The sequence below is a fragment of the Priapulus caudatus genome, unplaced genomic scaffold, assembly GCF_000485595.1.
Source record: "Priapulus caudatus unplaced genomic scaffold, Priapulus_caudatus-5.0.1 Scaffold648, whole genome shotgun sequence".
NCBI lineage: Eukaryota > Metazoa > Priapulida > Priapulimorpha > Priapulimorphida > Priapulidae > Priapulus > Priapulus caudatus.
The window spans coordinates 53,078-75,288 of NW_014577709.1; the positions used below are offsets into that span (position 1 = coordinate 53,078).

Sequence of the window (22,211 nt, forward strand, 5' to 3'; positions counted from 1 at the left end):
ATGTGATGGTATGGTATGTATGTGTGTATGTAGTATGTATGTAATGTATGTATGTATGTATGTTATGTATGTATGCTTGTATGTATGTTATGTATGTATGTATGTATGTATGCTATGTATGTATGTATGTAATGTATGTATGTATGTATGTAGTATGTTGTATGTATGTATGTATGTATTAATGTATGTATGTAGTATGTATGTATGTATGTATGTATGTATGTTGTATGTATGTATGTAATGTATGGTATGTTGTATGTTATGTATGTATGTATTCGTATGTATGTAATGTATGTATGTATTGTATGTATGTATGTATGTATGTATGTATGTATGTTATGTCATGTATGTATGTAATGTATTGTATGTATGTATGTATGTATGTATGTATGTATGTATGTATGTATGTATGTATGTATTATATGTATGTATGTATGTATGTACTGTATGTAATGTATGTATGTATGTATGTATGTTAATGTATGTATGTATGTATGTAGTATGTATGTATGTATGTAATGTATGTATGTATGTATGTAGTAATGTATGTATGTATGTATGTATGTATGTATGTATGTATGTATGTAATGTTATGTATGTATGTAATGTATGCTATGTATGTATGTATGTATGTATGATGTATGTAATGTATGTATGTATGTATGTATGTATGTATGTATGTATGATATGTATGTATGTAATGTATGTATGTATGTATGTATGTTAATGTATGTATGTATGTATGTATGTATGTATGTATGTATGTATGTATGTAATGTATGTATGTATGTATGTATGTATTATGTATGTACTGTATGTATGTATGTATGTAGTCATGGTAGTATGTATGTATGTTATGTATGTATGCTAATGTATGTATGTATGTATGTATGTATGTAATGTATGTATGTATGTATGTATGTTGTATTATGTTATGTATGTATGTATGTATGTATGTATGTATGTATGTATGTATGTATGTAATGTATGTTATTGTATGTATTATGTATGTATGTATGTATGTATGTATGTATGTATGTATGTATGTATGTATGCTATGTATGTATGTATGTATGTATGTAGTAATGTATGTATGTATGTATGTAATGTATGTATGTATGTATGTATGTAGTATGTAATGTATGTATGTATGTATGTTATGCTATGCTTATGTATGTATGTATGTATGTATGCTAATGTATGATGTAAGTGTCTGTATGTATGTATGTATGTATGTATGTATGTATGTATGTATGTATGTATGTATGTACTGTACTGTATGTAATGTATGTAATGGTATGTATGTATGTATGTAATGTATGTATGTATGTATTATGTATGTATGTATGTATGTATGTAGTATGTCATGTATGTATGTATGTATGTTAATGTATGCTATGTATGTATGTATGTATGTTGTATGTATGTAATGTATGTATGTATGTATGTATGTATGTATGTATGTTATGTATGTATGTATGTATGTATGTTATGTATTAATGTATGTATGGTAATGTATGTATGTATGTCATTATGTATGTAATGTATGTATGTATGTATGTATGTAATGTTTATGTATGTATGTTGTATGTATGTATGTATTATGTATTATGATGTATTATGTATGTATGTATGTATGTATGTATGTATGTATGTATGTATGTATGGTATGTATGTATGTATGTATGTACTGTCATGTAATGTATGTATGGTTATGTATGTATGTATGTATGTAATGTATGTATGTATGATGCTATGCTATGTATGTATGTATGTTATGTATGTATGTAATGTTATGTATGTATGTATGTAATGTATGTAGTATGTAATGTATGTATGCTATGTATGTATGTATGTATCGTATGTATGTATGTATGTATGTATGTATGCTATGCTAATGTATGTCATGTAATGTATGTATGTATGTATGTAATGTATGTATGTATGTAATGTATGTATGTATGTAATGTAATGTATGTATGTATGTATGTATGTATTATGTATATGCAGGAGCTTTAATAAAGACAAAGGAGTTTGACAAGTAATTTAATAAACTGATTCACTAATCATTTTGTCGTACAAGTTCAATGTGAATAAAAATACAAATGTATACAAACATGAGCTTCTTTTGTTCACTGGTCCTTATTCTATCTTCCGGTAGTATTACAAACCGCGTAGCTTCCTACGTTTTGACATAAATCGTACTTTTGCACGACATGGTTTTTACGTTATTTACGGTCGTGTGGCATAGCCAAGCGGTAAATTCGCATACACAGCAACTGGAAGGAGGCGCGACAGGGATCGCGTCTCCCGTACGTTATCTCGTGAGAAATTTTCTCGTAGCTCGCAGCCTTGCAGTTCAAAAATGGCAGATAAAGTTCATGCACGTAGAAATTCTTCAAAAACATCTGAACGTAGGATCGACCGCAGGTGCAAACGGTGTATTGCTACAAGACCGTTAACGGCACTAGAGATAGGTGAAGTAGAGGACAAAGTAAATGCGATCGATGTGGTCGAACTAGAGTCAAGCGTCAAAGCAAATGTCCAAGAATAAGAATTACATCTACAGCATGGACAACGCGAAGAAGTTTTTGTTCGGCTAACAAAGCCAAGCGACGTTAACTCTCGCCTTTATCACATACAGATGGTTATGATAAGTAAGGTGTAAACACATGCGTTTGCCTGCAATTGCATAGTAACGGTTGCTATGCAAAACACGTGCGAAAAGCTACAATCAGCTGGAGCATCAATTTACTCGCTAAGATTCATACACATCATTCCTCCGCGGGTGAAGTAGTTCAGATATTTTACCAGCGCAGCGTTTGTTTAAAAAAACTGCGGGATTCGACCATAAAAACAAAGCATTCTAACTATAGTTTCAATTTTAAAATAGTTTTAATTTTTAAACCCAGCATGGGTGCAACGTAACTTATTTTCTCCACTCGGCTAGACCTCGCCTCCTTCCAGTTGCTGTGTATGCGAATTTACCGCTTGGCTATGCCACACGACGGTAAATAACGTGAAAACCATGTCGTGCAAAAGTACGATTTATGTCAAAACGATAGAAACTACGCGGTTTGTAATACTACCGGAAGATAGAATAATGGCCAGTGAACAAAAGAAGCTCATGTTTGTATACATTTGTATTTTTATTCACATCGAACTCGTACGACAAAATGTAGTGGAATCAGTACCAAATACGTGTCAAACTCCTTTGTCTTTATTAACTCCTGATGTATATGTATATATATATATATATATATATATATATATAATATATATATATCAGAGGCAAATAATGACAAATTTTGTGTGCACTAACCGGGCGACACAGGTCAGTCATCCATCACTTTTTAATTACAAGTACGGCGCATCACTGCATTAGGTCTGTAGACGACGGACACTACATCCAGGTACATACAGGTGTCATCACTGTATGCCGCGACCGTCGCCTTTCCCTAGTCTCGTTTCAGTCTCATCTCGCGTCTCGTTTCAGTCTCATCTCGCGTCTCGTTTCAGTCTCATCTCGCGTCTCGTTTCAGTCTCATCTCGCGTCTCGTTTCAGTCTCATCTCGCTGCTTCGTTTTCAGTCTCATCTCGCATCTCGTTTCAGTCTCATCTCGCGTCCTCTTTCAGTCTCACTCTCGCGTCTCATTTTCAGTCTCATCTCGCGTCTCGTTTCAGTCGTCAATCTCGCATCTCGTTCAGTCTCATCTCAGCGTCGCTCGTGTTCAGTCTCATCTCGCGTCTCGTTTCAGTCTCAATCGTCTGCGTCTCGCTTTCAGTGCTCATCTCGCGTCTCGTTTCAGTCTATCATGCGTCTCGTTTACGAGGTCTCATCTCACAGTCTCGTTTCATTTCATCTCGGCGTCTCGTCTTTAGTCTCATCTCACGTCTCAGTTTCAGTCTCAATCTCGCGTTCTCGTTTTGGTCTCAATGCTTGCCGTCTCGTTTCAATCTCATCCCTTTGTCTCGTTTTAGTTCATCTCGCGTCTCGTTTCAGTCTCAATCTCGTTGTCTGCGTTATCGGGTCTCATCTCGGCTCTCTCGTTTCAGTCCCCACGCTCCATTCTCACGCGTCTGCATTTCATATCTGCCTCTTCAGTCTCATCTCGTTGCGTCTCATAGCGTCGTTCATTTCATCTCGGGCTCTCGTTCAGTCCCTCATCTCGGTTCAGTCTTCATTCATTCGGCGCTGACGTCTCGTTTCAGTGTCATCGTCGCGTCTCGTTTCAGTCTCATGCGTCTGTTCATCCGTCTCGTTTCAGTCTTCATCTCGCGTTCATCGTTTCAGTCTCATCTCAGCGCGTCCTCGTTTCAGTCTCATCTACGTGCGTCCTCGGTTTCGTCCAGTCTCATCTCGCCGTCTCGTTCAAGTCTCAATCTCGCAGTCTCGGTTTTCGTCTCAGTCTCGCGTCTCGTATTCAGCAGTCTCATCTGCGCGTCTCGTTTCCAGTCTCCCTTCCGACGTCTCGTTTCAGTCTCCATTCTCGCGTCTGCGTTTCCAGTCTCATCTCGCGTCCTCGTTTTAGTCTCATCTCGCGTCTCGTTTCAGTCTCATCTCGCGTCTCGTTTTCTATTCGGTCTCGTGATCTCTCGTCCGGTCTCGGTTTCAGTCTCATCTCGCGGTCTCGTTTTCAGTCTCATCTGCCGTCTCTTTTCAGTCTCATCTCCGGCTCGTTTCAGTCATCCTCGTCATCGTCTTCAATCTCATTCCTTACGCGTCTCGTTTCATTCTCATCCCTTTGTCTGCGTTGCAGTCTCGATCTCCCGCGTTCATTTCAGTCTCGGTTCTACGCTGTCTCGTTTCAGTCGTCCATCTCGCGGTCTCGTTCCAATCTCATCATTCGTCTCGTTTCAGGTCTAATCCTTCGCGTCCTCGTTTCAGTCTCATTCTCGCATTTTGTTTCAGGTCTCATCTCTCGCGGTGTCGTCGTTTCAGTCTGCATCTCGCCGCTCTCGTTTCAAGTCTCAGTCTCTGCCGTCTCATTTCAGTCTCATCTCGGCGTTCTCGTTTCAGGTTCAGTCTCGCGTCTCTTGCAGTCTCATCTCGCGTCTCGTTTCAGTCATCATTCTCGCCGTCTCGTTTCAGTCTCTCATCCTCGTTTCATCGTCTGCGTTATCAACATCTCCATTCCTGCGTCTCGTTTCCTCTCATCCCTTTGTCTCGTTTGCAGTCTCATCTTCGGATCTCTGTTTCGAGTCTCTCTGCGCGTCTTTCATTTCAGTCTCGTCTCGACTTCTCGTTTCAGTCCTCATCTCGGCTCTCGTTTAAGTCTCATCTCGATTTTTGTTTCAGTGCTCATCCTTTGTCTTCGTTTCGTCTTCATCCGCTCGTTTCATCGTCTCGTGTTTCAATTCTCATCCTTTGTCTCGTTTCAGTCTCATCTCGCGGATGCTGGTGAGGGAACCGGGCCGGCGGCTCACGCTGGACCAGATCGCTCTTCACGCGTGGCTGGCTACGGACGCGGGGCTGAGCGGGGCGGGAGCGGAGATGCCGCTGATTGCGCGCGCGCAGATATCGGAGGAGGACCACGCTTTCATCGTGCAGAAGATGCTCAACGGCAACATCGCGCAGAAGGAGGAGATTATACAGTAAGTAGATCGTGTGTGTAGTGTGTGTGTGTGTGCTGTGTGTGTGTGTGTGTGTGTGTGTGTGTTGTGTGTATGTGTGTGTGTGCGTGCGTGCGTGCGTGCGTGCGTCGCGGTGCGTGCGTGGCGTGGCGTTGCGTGCGTGCGTGTGTGTGAGAGTCTATTCCTAGTTATATAGGCCTTATGTGTATAAATGTATATTATGTGTATAATGTAGATTGTAGATGCTGATGTGAGGCTAAGATGTCAGGTTAATAATGTAAGCTAAGATGTCAGGTTAATATGTACTGGAAGTAAGATGGTCAGGTTAATAATTGTACGGCTTAAAAGTATGTGCCAGGTTTGTTTTTTAATATGTACGGATAAGATGTCTAGGTTAAATAATGTACGGATAAGATGTCAGGTGTTAATATTAAGGCCTGAGATTGTAAGGAAAGATTCAGGTTAATATTGTAAATGAGGGCTAAGATGTCAGGTTAATATGTAAGGATAAAGATGTCAAGGTTAATATGTACGCGCTAAGATTCAGGTGTAATATGTACGGCTAATGATGTCAGGTTAATATGTACGGCTAAGATGTCAGGTTAATGAATGTACGGATTAAGATGTCCAGGTTAATTATGTGACGGATAAGATGTCAGGGTACAATGTACGGATAAGATGGTCCAGGTTAATATTTAAGGCTGAGATGTAAGGATAAGATGTCAGGTTAATATCGTAAGGCTAAGAATGTCAGTGTTAATATGTAAGGATAAGATGTCAGGTTAATATGTACGGATAAGATGTTCAGGTTAATATGTAAGGCTAAGATGTACGGATAAGATTGTCAGGTTAATATGTAATGGCTAATATGTCAGGTTAGATCATGTAAGTTATAAGGATGTAAGGCTAAGATGTAAGGCTAAAGAATGTTGCAGGTTAATATGTAAGGTCTAAGATGTGCAGGTTAATATGTTAGGATAGAGATGTCATGGTTAATTATGTACGGATAAGATGTTCAGGTTTAATATGTCAAGGATAAATGTCAGGTTAATATGTAAGGCTGAAGATGTCAGGTTAATATGTAAGGCTAAGATGTAACGGATAAGATGTCAGGTTAATATGTAAGGCTAATATGTCAGGTTAAATGTAAGGAATAAGATGTAAAGGCTAAGATGTAAGCTAAGATGTCGGTTAATATGTAAGGCTTAAGATGCAGGTTAATATGTACGGATAAGATGTTCAGGTTAATATGTAAGGCTAAGAATCTGTCAGGTAATATGTAAAGGCTAAGATGTACGGATAAAGATGTCAGGGTTAATATGTAAAGGCTAATATGTCAGGGTTAATATGTAAGGCTTAAGATGTCAGGTTAATATGTAAGGCTAAGATGTCTAGGTTAATATGGTATCGGATAAGATGTTCTGGTTAATATGTAAGGAATAAGAATGTTAGGTTATATATGTAGTGCGTGATAAGATGTCTGGTTAATAGTAAGGATAAGATGTCAGGTAATTCTGTAAGGCTAAGTATGATCAGGTTAATATGTACGGAATAAGATGTCGCAGGTTAATCATGTCAGGTTAATATGTAAGGCTGAAGCTGTCCAGGTTAATATGAAGGATATAAGATGTCAAGGCTGAGATGTACGGCTAGAGATGTAAAGGGCTAAAGAATGTAAGGATAAGAATGGTAAGGCTAAGATGATAAGTATAAGATGTAAAGGGCTAAGAGTGTAAGTATAAGATGTAAAAGGCTAAAGATGTAAGGCTAAGATGTAAGGCAAAGATGTAAGGCTAAAGATGTAAGGCCTAAGATGTAAGGCAAAGATGTAAGTATAAGATGTAAGGCTAAGATGTAAGGCAAAGATGTAAGTATAAGATGTAAGGCTAAGATGTAAGGCTGAGATGTAAGGCTAAGATGTAAGGATAAGATGTCAGGTTAATATGTAAGGATAAGATGTAAGGCTACGATGTCAGGTTAAGATGTAAAGCAAAGATGTAAGGCAAAGACGTAAGGCTAAGATGTAAGGCTAAGATGTAAGGCTGGGCGTGTGGAGATCGATCGAGTGGTGTGTGGCGGCTTGACAGCGGTGTTTGACTTTGAGTCGATCGGAGGTCACTGCGTTATATATTGGGTTCGGCCGTGTGTGTGTGTAACACAGCATTGATTATGCTGAGTTACCCGATGCCGTACGTGCCTGCTTGAAAGCTCTCACAGCATCAGTGTGCTGAGCGTTCCCCTGCATTGCTGCTGGTTTTGCTAGCTAAAGAAACGTTGACTGTGGCGAACCGTGGCGTTGACACTGTGCGGAAACACATGCGGCGCAAGACACAGAAAAAATAGAATGGGGGAGAAATACTGACGAAGAAAAGAACACAGAAAGCATAGACGTATAATCACTTCTCCACGCCTTTTTCGTAAACGTAGTGAACATATCCACGTGATAATCGGTTATCTTGGTGGGTACTGACGAAATTGTGGCCGATACGAATTGATTGGCGTATTTGCAATGCCATCAAGTCAATCCAAAGTGCTTTCAACCGGTGCCCCCTGGGCTGGATTGCGGAAGATTAGAAAGCAATTTGTTGACATGCCCTGTTGGCGATCTATTCCCACACACCATCTAAACGCAGAAATTATTCATGTGGTGTATGGCTATATATATATATATATATATAGCGTATTAAACTACTGATCTGCCGAACCGTTCTGACCAGTCTGACCGTTCCGACCAGTCTGGAGTCATTGGGCAAATATAACCTAATAAATATATAACAATAAGCTCATCAGTAAAGTGTCTGAAATGTGAGGTTTTATAGCTTATACTACTACCAGATGATACGTGTAGTGGAATTTTGTGTACAATATCACTATATATCCTCGTGTGAGCTGGTTTAGCGGCAAGCGCAACCTTTAGAAAGTTTCTCGTTGTTTGTTCCTCCAGGCTAGAGAAGATAAGCCTTCTATAGGAAGCCTATCCGCAGTTGGGAACCACACACGCACACGTACACACACACGCACGCACACGCGCACGCACACACACACACACCCTACTCAAACAGCGCGTTGGTGGTCTCGGTGATAATTCGAGAAATGTAAGGAATGTTAATTAAATTAAGAGTAAATTACAATACTATAATTTAATGAAGTTGGATTAAAATGGATGAAAAAATAGTGCCAATGAATCGGAATCGGATGCAGTAAGCGGCTCTACGCCACGCCAGGGACATGATGCACCAGATTGTGTTTTGCTTCATCGTGGTCCGAGGTGCCTGCAACCGTTTTGGTGGTGCATGCCTCATGTAAGCAGTCCCGCGTGATGGCTCCTCCGACGCACTTCACATATGTCACCAGAATGTATAGCTACAATTCTGCTACAATGTCTAACAATTAGCAGGTAATTAAGCAGTAATTAACAGGTAATTAACATTAAGCAGATGTCTGCGGGTATTTTCAATGCACAGTCTTGGAGTAGAATATTCGCAAATCATCAACAGTAAAGTTCTTATCGTAGGAAGCAGTAGGCTTCCATGGAAACGAGCCACCCCGCGCTCAACCATCAGCTAATCACATGTACAGCATGCACATACACAGCGAGTTAACATATTTCTCTCTCTCTCTCTCTCTCTCTCCTCTGCTCTCTGCTCTCAGTCTCTCGCCTCTCGCTCTCTCTTCTCTGCTCTCTTCTCTACCCCGCTTCTCTCTTTCTCTCTCTCTCTCTCTCTCTCTCCTCTCTCTCTCTTCTCGTCTGTCTCTTCTCTCTCTCTCTCTCTCGTCCCTCTCTCCCTCTCTCTCTCTCTCTCTCTCCTCTCTCTCTCTCGCTCTCTCTCTCTCTCTCTCTTTCTCTACCCCTTTTCTCTCTTCTCTACGCGCCTTTCTCTATTTCTCTCTCTCCTCATTTCTTTCTTCCTTCTTTCCCCCCCTCGCTCTCTCTCGCTCTCTCTCGTTTCTACTCCCGTTATGTATGAGCACCGCATCAGCAGTAGCGGTTCAACACACCATCGATGAATCAGTCTCACTCATGCGTGCTTCCCGACTTCTTTTTGCCACAATTCTAAATTGGCAACCGGCAGAACCCTCCGTCTCTCAGAGTGATGATGAAATGTGTTTCCCCACCCATGACCGCCATCCAACCGAGAATTTCCCTCTTATTTCTCTAATCTATACAGAATTAGGACAGATTGGAACTAGTGGCTTCTTCTGTAAGCTATGTAGAACGCTTGATCATTGCCAAAGGCTGTACTTATATGAAGCGTATACGAATGTGAAGGGAATATGTAGCGAATACGTAGCGTATGTGTAGCGTATATGTAGCGAACATGTAGCGTATATGTAGCGAATATGTAGCGTATATGTAGCGAATATGTAGCGAACATGTAGCAAATATGAAGCGTATATGTAGCGTATATGTAGCGCATACGTAGCGTATATGTAGCGTATATGTAGCGAATATGTAGCGTATACGTAGCGAATATGTAGCGAATATGTAGCATATATAAAGCGTATATGTAGCGAATATGAAGCGTATATGTAGCGTATATTTAGCGAATATGAAGCGTATACGTAGCGTATATGTAGCGTATATGTAGCGAACATGTAGCGTATATGTAGCGTATATGTAGCGTATATGTAGCGTATATGTAGCGTATATGTAGCGTATATGTAGCGAATATGTAGCGTATATGTATAGCGAATATGAAGCGTATATGTAGCGAACATGTAGCGTATATGTAGCGTATACGTAGCGAATATGAAGCGTATATGTAGCGAATATGTAGCGTATAGTTAGCGAATATGAAACGTATATGTAGCGTATATGTAGCGTATACGTAGCGAATATGTAGCGTATACGTAGCGAATATGAAGCGTATATGAAGGCTGTACATATTATCGTGTACGATATGTCTATGTAGGCCATGCATGCTGCCGTAGGTTGGGGGATTCTATAGTGCAGTTCTTATATAGTATAAGTTTTCGTGTGCAGTAGTATTTGCTACTGTTTTTGCTGGAGCTGTATTTAATAGCTAGCTCTTAGAGAGCTTACTTACAGACACTCATTACAGTCGATTCGAACAGGTGGATTCAGGCAACAGAACTATTTTTTTGCAAAATTTTATATTATCGTTGAGGTGATATTTATTGTTGAACCTCATTTCTCTATTAGTTGCCACATTGCACTAAAGATTTATATATGCACCGAACTTACTTAGCGGGCTACACGCCCGAGTGAATTGAAGCAGCTTTGAACAGATTTTGAAGAATATATTTATAGATTTATGAGTCAGCCAGCGCTGTCGTGAATTCGCTTGCTAGAGATGAAAGCATGAATGCTGCATGTAGACATCGGGAATAAATCGGGCCCTGCCGAGAAACTACTGCCCTTTACCTCCAAGCTAGCATCGCAAATTACAGTCTACGTCTAGTAGTAGTGCCTGCCTGGCAGTTGAAGCCAGCTTTAGCACGCTACTGTTTGTTGTACTTGTTGTTCACTTAACGAGAAGAGTTCACTGCTCAGCCCAAAAAAAGAAGAAATAGGCCCTACTACCATCTGTCGAGCAACATATATAGATATATCTTGATATATTATATCAAGAGCAGATAAAGAAGCCTTCTTTATCTGCTCTTGATTATATGTATATATGATACTGATAGTGGAGATAGCCAACCACCGTGCCAGGTCCTGTGTGCTGCAGTGGCTAGAGCGAGTGTACTGTAGTTACCCGAGAAGAAGAAGTCGAGAGAAGAGAGAAAAGAGAGAGAGGCTGCAATAAACTGTTATGCCACTCGTGGGTAGATTTTATCGCAGCGAGTTTGTAAGAAACCGCGTCCAGAAATCGTTAAGAAGTGAGGGTTGAGGTGAAAAAACCCATTACATCAAGAGCGTATAAAGAAGGGTCTTAAACGCCGCTTAAAAAAGGCGCTTAAAAGAGCGTACAACAAAGGAATTTATACGCTCGTGATTACATTAATATTGTTAGCGGATTGGTTCACAAATGGTCTTTGGTAACGTTAATTTTACTTGATAAAAAGAAAGACGTTAATAATTGACGGTATATGAATTTATTACGCGATGGATGTTTTACGAACTGATTCGTGAACGTTGTTGTTTTACTTGTATTGCAAGCAGCAGTACATATCGGTGTTTTTTAAATAGATTTCTCAGTGTGGCTACGCGTGTGGCCTGCCTGTGGCCTGCCTGGCCGTGTAGAAGATTTATGTTGACGCTGTATCGTCTAATTCAGCGTGTTTACTGATATGACAGATATGAATGACAGATATGATATGACAGATATGAATGACAGATATGATATGACAGATATGAATGACAGATATGATATGACAGATATGAATGACAGATATGATATGACAGATATGAATGACAGATATGAATGACAGATATGATATGACAGATATGATATGACAGATATGAATGACAGATATGATATGACAGATATGATATGACAGATATGAAGGTCCGGAACTCAAGTGGGGAAAAAAAATTCGCTTAATACTGCTAGCTTAGTAATAAGAGGCTGGCGTACGTAATAATGAACAGTTACTAGGTCGTCGTGATTCTCAAGGGGCTGTTGAAGATGAAAAGCTTAGCCAAGAGTGACTTCGAGCATTAACTGCGGCCTTTGGCACAACGTGAATTAAATGCCTCTTTGCCGAGATGGTGACGCGGTGTGTTGGGAGGGAGGAGACAATTAACCGAATTCAATATCTGTCGTTAAACATGCTGAATTATGCGATTCAGGGGGGGGGGGGCATTAGCGAGCCTTCCGAGTCATTTGCGAGGAAATTTTGTCTGAAATGCCAAAAAGACAGGAAACTGATATGATTTCATATTCGTATAAGCACTGTGGTCAGTTATACAAGGTGTATAATATATAAAATTGGGCCGCCCTCATGCCGTCTCTATCGAATTCCATCCATCTCATCCAAGAATAGGCCGTCCAAAAGACGGGTAGACGGGTAGACGGGTCTGTGTCTAACACACTGGCCCGGTATGCGTTATAGCGGGTGTGCCGAGTCGTTTGCGAAGCCGCGTGCGGACAATGGGTCTGCGCACGCACGCGCGGGGCGGCGCGCGTGCAGGCATGTGCGTGCATGTGCGTGCGTGTGCGGTTTATTATTATGAAAGTGAGTTGTCCGTGCGTGCACGCAGCATCCTTGCTTTCATCTGGCACGTGTTTACATTCCGAGCGAAGTGCTGCGGGGGGCGTGCGCGCGCACGCTGCAGACAGTAGCAGGCAGCAGTAGCCTTGCTGCAGGCGAGATAGTCTCCCTGCCTAACTCAAGCCGAGCATTCACATACACCGACGTACACGCACGCATATGGACACGCACGCACGTGTGCAGGCACGCGCGCTCACACATATGGACGCACACGCACGCACGCGCTCATGTAAGCACGTATATGGATACGCGCGCACGCACGCGTATGGACGCGCACGCATATATGTACGCACGCACGCATGTAAGCACGCGCGCTCACGCATGCACGCGCGCTCACGCATGCACGCGCGCTCACGCATATGTACGCGCACGCACGCATGTAAGCACGCGCGCGCACGCATATAGGCACGCACGCTCACGTATATGGACGCGCACGCACGTATATTGACACGCACGCACGCACGTATGTAAAAGCACGCGCGCGCGTACACGCACACACAGGCCAGCAGATTGTGACTGAATGGCTACAGGTTTTGTAAATAACATAATGCCGCTAGCATCCGCAGTGTGGAATAGAAACATAATGGCTTTATACGGACAGGTTTATTTCAAATGAGTGTAATTTTAATATCATCTTTCCTGCTTGCTTCTCGTACATTTACAGTTTCTATGTGTTTTTCATAGTTCTATAGTTATTCTAAGCTCGTCTGACTTTTTGCAAGCTTTCGGGGGAAAAACAGACATAGAATTGCGCCAGCATTCACCAAGCCATTACAATAGCAGTGCGTAGGCACGCCACGATACGTACGAACAGTTAGTTTAGCTCGGTAATAAATCTTCAGTTTGCCTAACGTGACAGTTCGGACGACCGGCCTGTTGCGTTTTCTAACTGTTCTGACAGCGACATTTCAGATTGCTAAGAAATAACTTTAGATGACTCGAGACGCTTTCTATCGGTCTAGAAACTACATATGAATTTAAACAACTATAGGGAACGCTGGACTGCCATGCTATAAGAGGTTTATCTTCCCGTTACTCTAATCCAACCAGGGTAACACCATCTAGAAACTTGTCGATCGGAGTAATGGTGAACAGTGATGTAGCGAGCGTGTACCAACATATAACGTGTGACGAGTGCAACAGTTAAAGTGATTACGTCACCATAAATAGTAAAAGTACAAAAAATATTTCCACTTTTTCACAAAATGTAAGTAATTCTGTTCACTTTTTATGGTTAAATTGCTGCATTATATCAGGAGTAGATAATAGGGAATTCCCTATTATCTACTCCTGATTATATTTCCTATTTTACTATATCGTTCGATGTAAACATAAATGTAATACACACGTGACTCATACATAGCCCATAGCAAGCAATTAATGTCAGGATCATAATATCAAATCGTCCAGGTTTTTTAGATTTTTTAACTAGTTGAGAAACAATCTTATCAGGTAAGAATTTGACGATACGTTTAGTCCCGTTAGTACTTACTTTTAATTTAAAAAGTGGCAACAAAATTTTTACATATATACACCATAGAAAATTCGTGACGTAGTCAATTTAAAGGTCACCCATACAGTGATACCACGGCGATAGAAATGAACGGTGTGTCATTGACTAATTAGACCAATTAGACCAATTAGACCAATTAGACCAATTAAACTAGTGTTCACCAGAGTCGAGCTTTCTACGTGGAGGATGGGTTTTCCCCACGAAGGAGACGTAGGGGGACTGCGAGTAGCGTACGCGGGACGCGTGATTTTTTTCCCCACTCGGATAGTGGCATTAATTTGTATAAGCGGCGCTGATTGGCTGGCGGTTTCGCGCGCGGCGAGTTATGAAGATTTATGAACCCATTATCACAGTCAGTACTACGTAACAGTATCATACTATATACAGTATGTGCTATTGCTCTCGTTTTTATTAATGAAAATCCGTAATGAAATTTTTTTAATTATATTTTTTGTTTAGCGCCATGGCAACAGCCAATCAGCGCCGCTTATGCAAATTAATGCCACTATCTGAGTGGGAATAAAAATCACGCACGCGGGACGTTGTGGATGCAAATTTGCCGCAGTGAAGTAATAAGGAAAGTGATACTGGAGTATACTGTGTGTCGCTGACAGGCCGGGTAATGCCTGTATTCGTGAGATGTGTCTTCACGGAGAGTCGCGTGAGGGTTTCACACATCGTGATCAGCACTTATGACGGTGTGCGTTGGCACAGAGCACGTTTTATCCCATTCCTCAGTCTCGTTTCTCAGTCTTCCCAGTCCCACATTTCCCAGTCGGCAGTCTTACCAGTCGGCAGTCTACCCAGTCCCACATTTCCCAGTCGGCAATCTTCCCAGTCCTGCGTTTCTCAGTTCTGTGTCACGTTGTGCGCGTGTCACTGAGTACCTACGTGTTATCACGTTTCCCAGTATGTGGGTTTCACATCAACAAGGTATGACTTAGCTCTAGTACTATAGCCCGCTTACATTGACTGCCGCTGCCGCCAGGGGCAGTCAATGTAAGCGGGCTATAGTACTAGAGCTAGGTATGACTATGCCATGGTCCGTTGAATGGGAGTGGGGGTGGGGGGATGAACCTTCTCATCGTTAATTGTTATGCGTAATTATAAATGCGTGGCACGTGCGAGATTTATGGAGTATAGTGCGTGATATGCATCCTTAGGTGCTATCGAGATTAAATTTATAATTAAATTTTCTCACAAAGAATGTGCGGTTAGCTGCATAGTATGCGGATAGAATTACAAGTTGCGTTGTAGTGAAATGTCAGCAATAAGATATCGTGTATACACACCCAGATAGAATGAAGTTCGTCTGTGAACGAGTTTTGCGATTTGAGATTTTTCAGGTTTTATTATGGAGATTTTTCTCGGGAAGATTTTTTGAATTCCTGATTTTTTGCAAGCACCAAAATTCCTGACGAGTAAGAATAATGTACGTTCAACAAAAATTGCTTGAATATATCGCCAAAAATAGTAGTGAAAGCAATTCTAAAAATATTCGAGTACGTCTTTGCGAGCGCGTGTGACTGACTATGCGGTGGTGGTTGGAGAAATTAGCTCGCTCCACATATCATAAAAAATGTTTTCAGCCGCAAACTAAAAGCGTAGCATCGCATCGCCCACAGGCATCTGCGCTCCATCTGGCCCCACAGCTTGCTGCGCGAACCCTAAAAGTAAAAGCTTAGAACAGAATGCTCCCTGTGTTGCTGGTCCGTCGAGCGCGAGCAAAAACTGCCTATTTGCTGCTGCGTACGCTTCCGCGTATAGTACAGCCCACAGCCATATCGGAGGATGGGGATGCAGGGAGCAATCGATGGTTGGTTAGTCTATGCGGAGATTCACTGCCGCCCTCTCACTCGATTGACGGCGTTGTCAGCAAAAAGTCGGGTGCTAGTTTCGTCGTCCCTAACTCGATTTCGAGCCACTCGTGCGGCCGAGCAAGAGCTAGTGCATGCGGGTGGCATGGGTGGAGAAAGGAGTGGGGTGTGCGGGTGGGTGGCGTGGGTGGATGCTACAGGGTGGCTATGTAAGGTGTGCGGGTGGGTGGCGTGGGTGGATGCTACAGGGTGGCTATGTAAGGTCGTAGCGGCGTGTGGCTGGCGTGTGGATGCCTGCAGGGTGGCCTTATGCTAAGGTGTGCCGGTGGGTGGCGTGGGTGGATGCTGCAGGTGCGCTATGTAAGGTGTGCGGCCTGTGGGTGGCTGGGCGTAAGATGCTACAGGGTGGCTATGTAAGGCTGTGCGGTGTGGCGTGGCGTTGCGCGTAGATGCTACAGGGTGGCTATGTAAGGTGGTGCGGTGGGTGGCTGTGGCGTGGATGCTGCAGGCCCCCCGCCCTGGGTGGCTTATGTAAGGTGTACGGAGCACGTGGTGGCGTGGGTGGAATGCTAACAGGGTGGCTATGGTAAGGTGTGGGGTGGGGGCGTGGGGTGGGATTGCTACAGGGTCGGCTATGTAAGGTGTGCGGTGGGTGGGTGGCGTGGATGCTACAGGGCGGCTATGTAAGGTTGCGGTGATGTGGGTTGGCGTGGCGTGGATGCTGCAGGGTGGCTATGTTAAGGTCTGCGGTGTCGTGGCTGTGGGTGGTATGCTGACAGGGTGGCCTATGTAAGGTGTGCGCGCGGGCGTGCTGTGGGTGGATGCTACCAGGGTGGCTTGTAAGTGTGTACGGGTGGTGGGTTGGGTGGATGCTACAGGGTGGCTATGTAAGGTGTGCGCGTGTGGCGGTTGGCGTGGGTGGATGCTACCAGGGTGGGCTAATGTAAGGTGTACAGGTGGGTGGCGTGGGCTGGCATGCTGCAGGTGGGCCTATCGTAAGGTGTGGGCCCGGGGGTGGTGGTCGAGTGCAATGCTACAGGCGTGGCTATGTAAGGTGTGCGAGCCAAGTGGGGGGCGTGGGAGTGGATGCTACAGGTGGCTATGTACGTGTGCAGTAGGGTGGCGTGGCGTAGATGCTACAGGGTGCCGCTATGTAAGGTTGTGCGGTGGTGGGTGGCTTGTGGGTCGGATGCTAACAGGGGTGCCTATTGCAAGGTGTCGCGGTGTGCGGAGATGGCGTGGGTGGATGCTGCCAGGGTGGCTATGTAAGTGTACAGCGCGGGATGGCGTGGCGGTGGATTGCTACAGGTGGCTATGTAAGGTGTTGCGGCTTGTGCGGTGGCTGTGGGGGATGCTGCAGGGTGGCTATGTAAGGTGTGCAAGTGGCTTGGGCGGTGGGGGGATGCTACAGGGATGGCTATGTAAGGTGACAGGTGGGTGCGCGTGGAGTGGATGTACAGGGTGCGCCTATGTAAGGTTGGCAGTGTGGGTGGCAGTGGAGTGAGATGCTACAGGGTGGCTATGTAAGGTTGTGCAGGTGGGTGCGTGGGTGCATGCCTGCAGGGGGTGGCTATGTAAGGTGTGCGGTGGGTCTGTGGGTGGATGCTACAGGGTGGCCTATGTAAGGTGTGCGGGGGGGTGGCGTGGGGGATGCTACAGGGTGGCTATGTAAGGTGTTGCAGACTGTGGTGGCTGTGGGTGGCATGCTACAGGTGGCTATGTAAGGTGTTACAGAGCGGCGTGGCGGTGGGTGGATGCTTACAGGGTGGCTATGTTAAGGTGTGCAGGTGGGATGGCAGTGAGTGGGGGGATGCTACAGCGCGTGTAATGTAAGGTGTCGGCCGTGGGTGGCCTCGTGGTGGATGCTACAGGGTGGCGTATGGTAAGGTGTGCGGAGTGGGTGGCGTGGGTGGATGCTACAGGTGGCTATGTAAGGTGTGCGGGGTGGGGTGGCGGTGGCGTGGCATGTCTGCAGGGTAGCTATGTAAAGGTGTGCGGTGGTGGCATCGGTGCCCGTGGCGTGGATGCTACAGGGTGGCCTATGCTAAGGTGTGCGGGGGTGGCGTGGAGTGGATGCTACAGGGTGGCATATGTAAGGTGATGCGGGTGGGTGGGCCACGTGGCGTGCTGCATGCTGCAGGTGGCCTATGTTACGTAAGACCGTGTGGGCCTGGGTGGCGTGGGTGGATTGCTGCAGGGTGGCCTATGTAAGGTTGCGCGGCGGGGTGGCTTTGGGTCGCGATGCTGCAGGTGGCTATGTAAGGTGTGCGGTGGGCTGGCGTGGTGGATGCTACAGGGTGGCTATGTAAGGTGTGCGCATCGTCAGAAGTTGGGGCTGCGGTGCGATGCTACAGGGTGGCTATGTAAGGTGTACAGGTGGGTGGCGTGGGTAGGACTGCCTGCAGGGTGGCTATGTAAGGACTGTGTGGTGTGGGGTGGCCGTCGGTAGATGCTACAGGGTGGCCTATGTAAGCGTGTGTGGACGTGAGGTGGCGTGGGTGGATTCATACAGGTGGCTATTAAGGTTGGCGGCGTGGGGGGTTGGGGTGGATGCTACAGGGCTGGCTATGTAAGGTGCGGTTAGTGGGCTGTGGCGTGGGGTATTGCTGCAGGTTTGGCTATGTAGAGTGTGCGGACGTGGGTGGCAAGTGGCGGTGGATGCTTACAGAGGGTGGCTATGTAAGCGTGTGCGGTGTGGGTGGCGTGGGTGGATGCTGCAGGGTGGCTATGTAGGTGTGCGGTACACCTCTTAATCGTGGGATGCGCGTGGGTGGATGCCTACAGGTGGCTATGTAAGTGTTGCGGGTGGGTGGCGTGGGTGGATGCTACAGGGATCGGCTATGTAAGGTGCGCTGTGGGTGGCCGTGGGCTGGATGCTGCAGGTGGCCTATGCTTAAGGTGTGCGGCGTGAGGTTGGCGTTGGGTGGATGCTGCAGGGTGGCATTGTAAGGTGTCGCGGTCGGGTGGGGTTGGCGTGGGTAGATGATAGAGGGTGGCTATGTAAGCGTCGTGCGGGTGGGTGGCTGTGGGTTGGATGCCTGCAGGGTGGCTATGCAAGGTGTCGTGGTGGTGGGGTGGGTGGGTGGATGCTACAAGGATGGCTATGTAAGGTGTGCGGTGTGGTTGCCGTGGTGGATGGCTACTAGCGCGTGGACTATGTAAGGTGTGGCGTGGGTGGCGTGGGTAGATGCTACAGGGTGGCTATGTTAGCGTGTGCGGTGAGTGGCGTGGCGTGGATGCTACAGGGGTGGCTATGTAAGAGTGTGGCAGGTGGGTGCCGGGGTAGATGCTGCAGGGTGGCATATGTAAGAGGTGTGCGGGTGGGTGGCGTGGGTGGCATGCTACAGGGTGGCTATGTAAGGTTGCGGGTGCGGTGCGCGTGGGTGGATGCGTACAGTAGTGGCTTATTGTTAAGGTGTGCGGTCGTGTGGTGCGTGGGTGGATGCCTACAGGGTGGCTATGTAAGGTGTGCGGAGCGGGTTGCGTGGCGTGGCATGCTACAGTTGTGGCCTATGTAAGGTGTGCGTCGTGGTGGCGTGGCTGTGGGGATGCTACAGGGTGGCCTATGTAAGGTGTGCGAGCTGGGTGGCTGTGCGTGGATGCTATCAGGGTGGCTATGTAAGGTGTGCGGGTGGGTGGCGTGGATGATTGCTGCAGCGGTGGCCTATGTAGGTGTGCAGATGTGGGTGGTGCCCGTGCGGTGGGATGCTACAGTGGCTATGTAAGGTGTGTGCGGTGGGGCGTGGGTGGATGCTACAGGGCTGGCTAGTATAGCGGTTTCGGTGGTGGCCCGTGGATGGATGCTGCAGGGTGGCTATCTAAGGGTGTACAGGTGGTGGCGTGGGTGGATTGCTACAGGTGGTGGTATGTAAGCGTTGTGCGGGCGCGGTGGCTGGGTGGATGCGATGCAGAAGGTGGCTATTTTGATAAGCGTGTACAGGTGGGTGGACTAGGGTGGATGCCATACAGGCGTGCTATGTAAGGTGGCGGGCGGGTGGCGTTGGGTGGGTGCTACAGGGTGGCTATGCTTAAGGTGTGCGGGTGCGTGTGGCAGGGGTGGATGCTACAGGGTGGCTATGATAAGGTGTGCGGCACTGTGGGTGGCGTGGATGGAATTTGTCCTGCAGGGTGGCATTAAGGTGATGCGGATGCTGGCGGGGGTGGGATGCTGCAGGGTGGTGGCTATGTAAGGTGTGCGGGTGGTGGCTGCTTGGGTGCGGATGCTGCATGGGAGGCCTATGTAAGGTTGCGGATGTGGTGGCGTGGTGGATGCCTACGGGAGGTGGCTATGTAGGTGTGCGGTGTGGTGGCGTGGGTGGATGCCTACAGGGTGGCCTATAGCTAAGATGGCGGGTGCGGTGGCGGTGCGTTTGGATGCCTGCATGGGAGGCTATGTAAGGTTGTGCGGTACTAACCGGTGGCAGGTGCGTGGGTGGATCGCAATACAGGGCGGCTATGTAAGTGTAGCGGGTGGGTGCTGGTGGGGGAGCATACAGGCGTGGCTATGTAAGGGTGCGCGTAGTGGTGCTTGTGGGGGATGTACAGGGTGGCGATAGGTAAGGTGTGCGGTGGGGGTGCGTGGGTGGTAATGTACATGGGGTGGGCTATGCTAAGGTGTGCGGCGGCTGGGTGGCCGTGGCGTGGTGCTGCAGGGTGGCTATGTAAGGTGTGCAGGCGGGTGGCGTGGGTGGATGCTGCAGGGTGGCTATGTAAGGTGTGCAGGCGGGTGGCGTGGGTGGATGCTGCAAGAGATATGCGTGCGGGAGAGTAGGCGCGTGCTTACATAGCGAAGTTGGGCGGCATCCAATATGTGTGCTTACAAGGTTAGCAAAACATTTTAAGGAAGAAACGGAATCGCGATTTAATAATTACTTCATAGTTCGGGAGAGTTGGAGCTGGAGCTGGTTCGGGATAGCTGGAGCAGCCTTTAACTGTTTTTTTAAGCCAGCGTGCTGTCAGTGTGAGGCTGGGCGGGTGGACGGGCGGCTGCCCCCTCTCCTCTTCAGTAACTCGGTTGCGGGGGATGATGTTGGCGAATGCTGTAGGGCAGCTATAGCACACGTAGGCTCTCAACCCGCATGCACGCATGCACACACTTACGCTCGCACGCACGCACGCACGCACATCCCGTGTGCCTATATCCATGTAATCCCATTACGCGGGAATGCCTTGCATGTGCAGCGGGCGGTCGCTATATAGAACCCTGCCGCATCCGTGTCAGCGTATTAAGAACTTCATTATGGGGTGCATGTAGCGAATTCGTATATATAGCAGCATAGCGCGTGCCCGCTGTCGTTCCTACACTCGGGAGAGTTCCGTGGTCGTGTTATTTGTGATGAAATTCTATCCCGGTAGGTAGTCGATCATGGCGGGATGAGAGACGCACGCATTGACATGCAAATACGCAGTTTGCGGTGAAAAGCGATGCTTGTGTAGGAAGAGGGTTGTGTGTAACGATAACCAGGCTGAGATATATTAGCAGGCGTGCACGCGAACATTCGTGTATTTCTAATGTGCTACTACTGTACAAGCAAGCTCTTTTCCCCCCTATAGACCAGTGTGTATCAAGCAAGAGCGTATTAAATATGTACATGTATTAAGTATGTACATATATTAAGTATGTACATACTTAATACGCTCTTGTTTATCAATGTTTCTCGGTTCGGGTGTAACGCGTGTGGTACGTGTTATCTCAGATATTGTACTGTAAGTGTAAGAGAGAGACAAGGTAAAGCTGACTAATTCCTACTTGAATCCTACCGGAAAAACGTTAATGTTTTTCTTTAGGCTATGCACTAATTAATTTATCGATTAATTGATTTAACTAATGGATAGAACCCAGTAATTGGCAAAACCGTGGTTGAACATAATTTCGAGTTGGCATTTTCTTTCAGAGAGCATGAGCGTGCATGGTACTCGTTTTTGTAGTTTCACCACTTTTACGAGGTTATAACGTTTACTTCTAGTTTAATTTTTTTATTTACATGGGTTTTACTGTCCCTTACAAAAATTTAAGCAATCCACAAGCGATCGAACACATCGATTGCTTGTCGATTGCTTATCAATCGACAAGCAATCGAGACTGATCCTAAGCAATCGACAAGCAATCGAGACTGATCCTAAGCAAT

General features: G+C 45.7%; 1 protein-coding gene across 2 annotated transcripts in view; it reads left to right on the forward strand.

Annotated features, from left to right (window-relative positions):
- The window catches only part of LOC106812438 (SNF-related serine/threonine-protein kinase-like), a 55,974-nt gene that overhangs the window by 16,882 nt on the left and 16,881 nt on the right, over positions 1-22,211 (forward strand). For both annotated transcript variants that reach the window (XM_014816323.1, XM_014816322.1), the window contains exon 3: positions 5,383-5,595. In XM_014816323.1, coding sequence (XP_014671809.1) covers positions 5,383-5,595 — 213 coding nt within the window. The remainder of the gene's footprint in view (positions 1-5,382; positions 5,596-22,211) is intronic.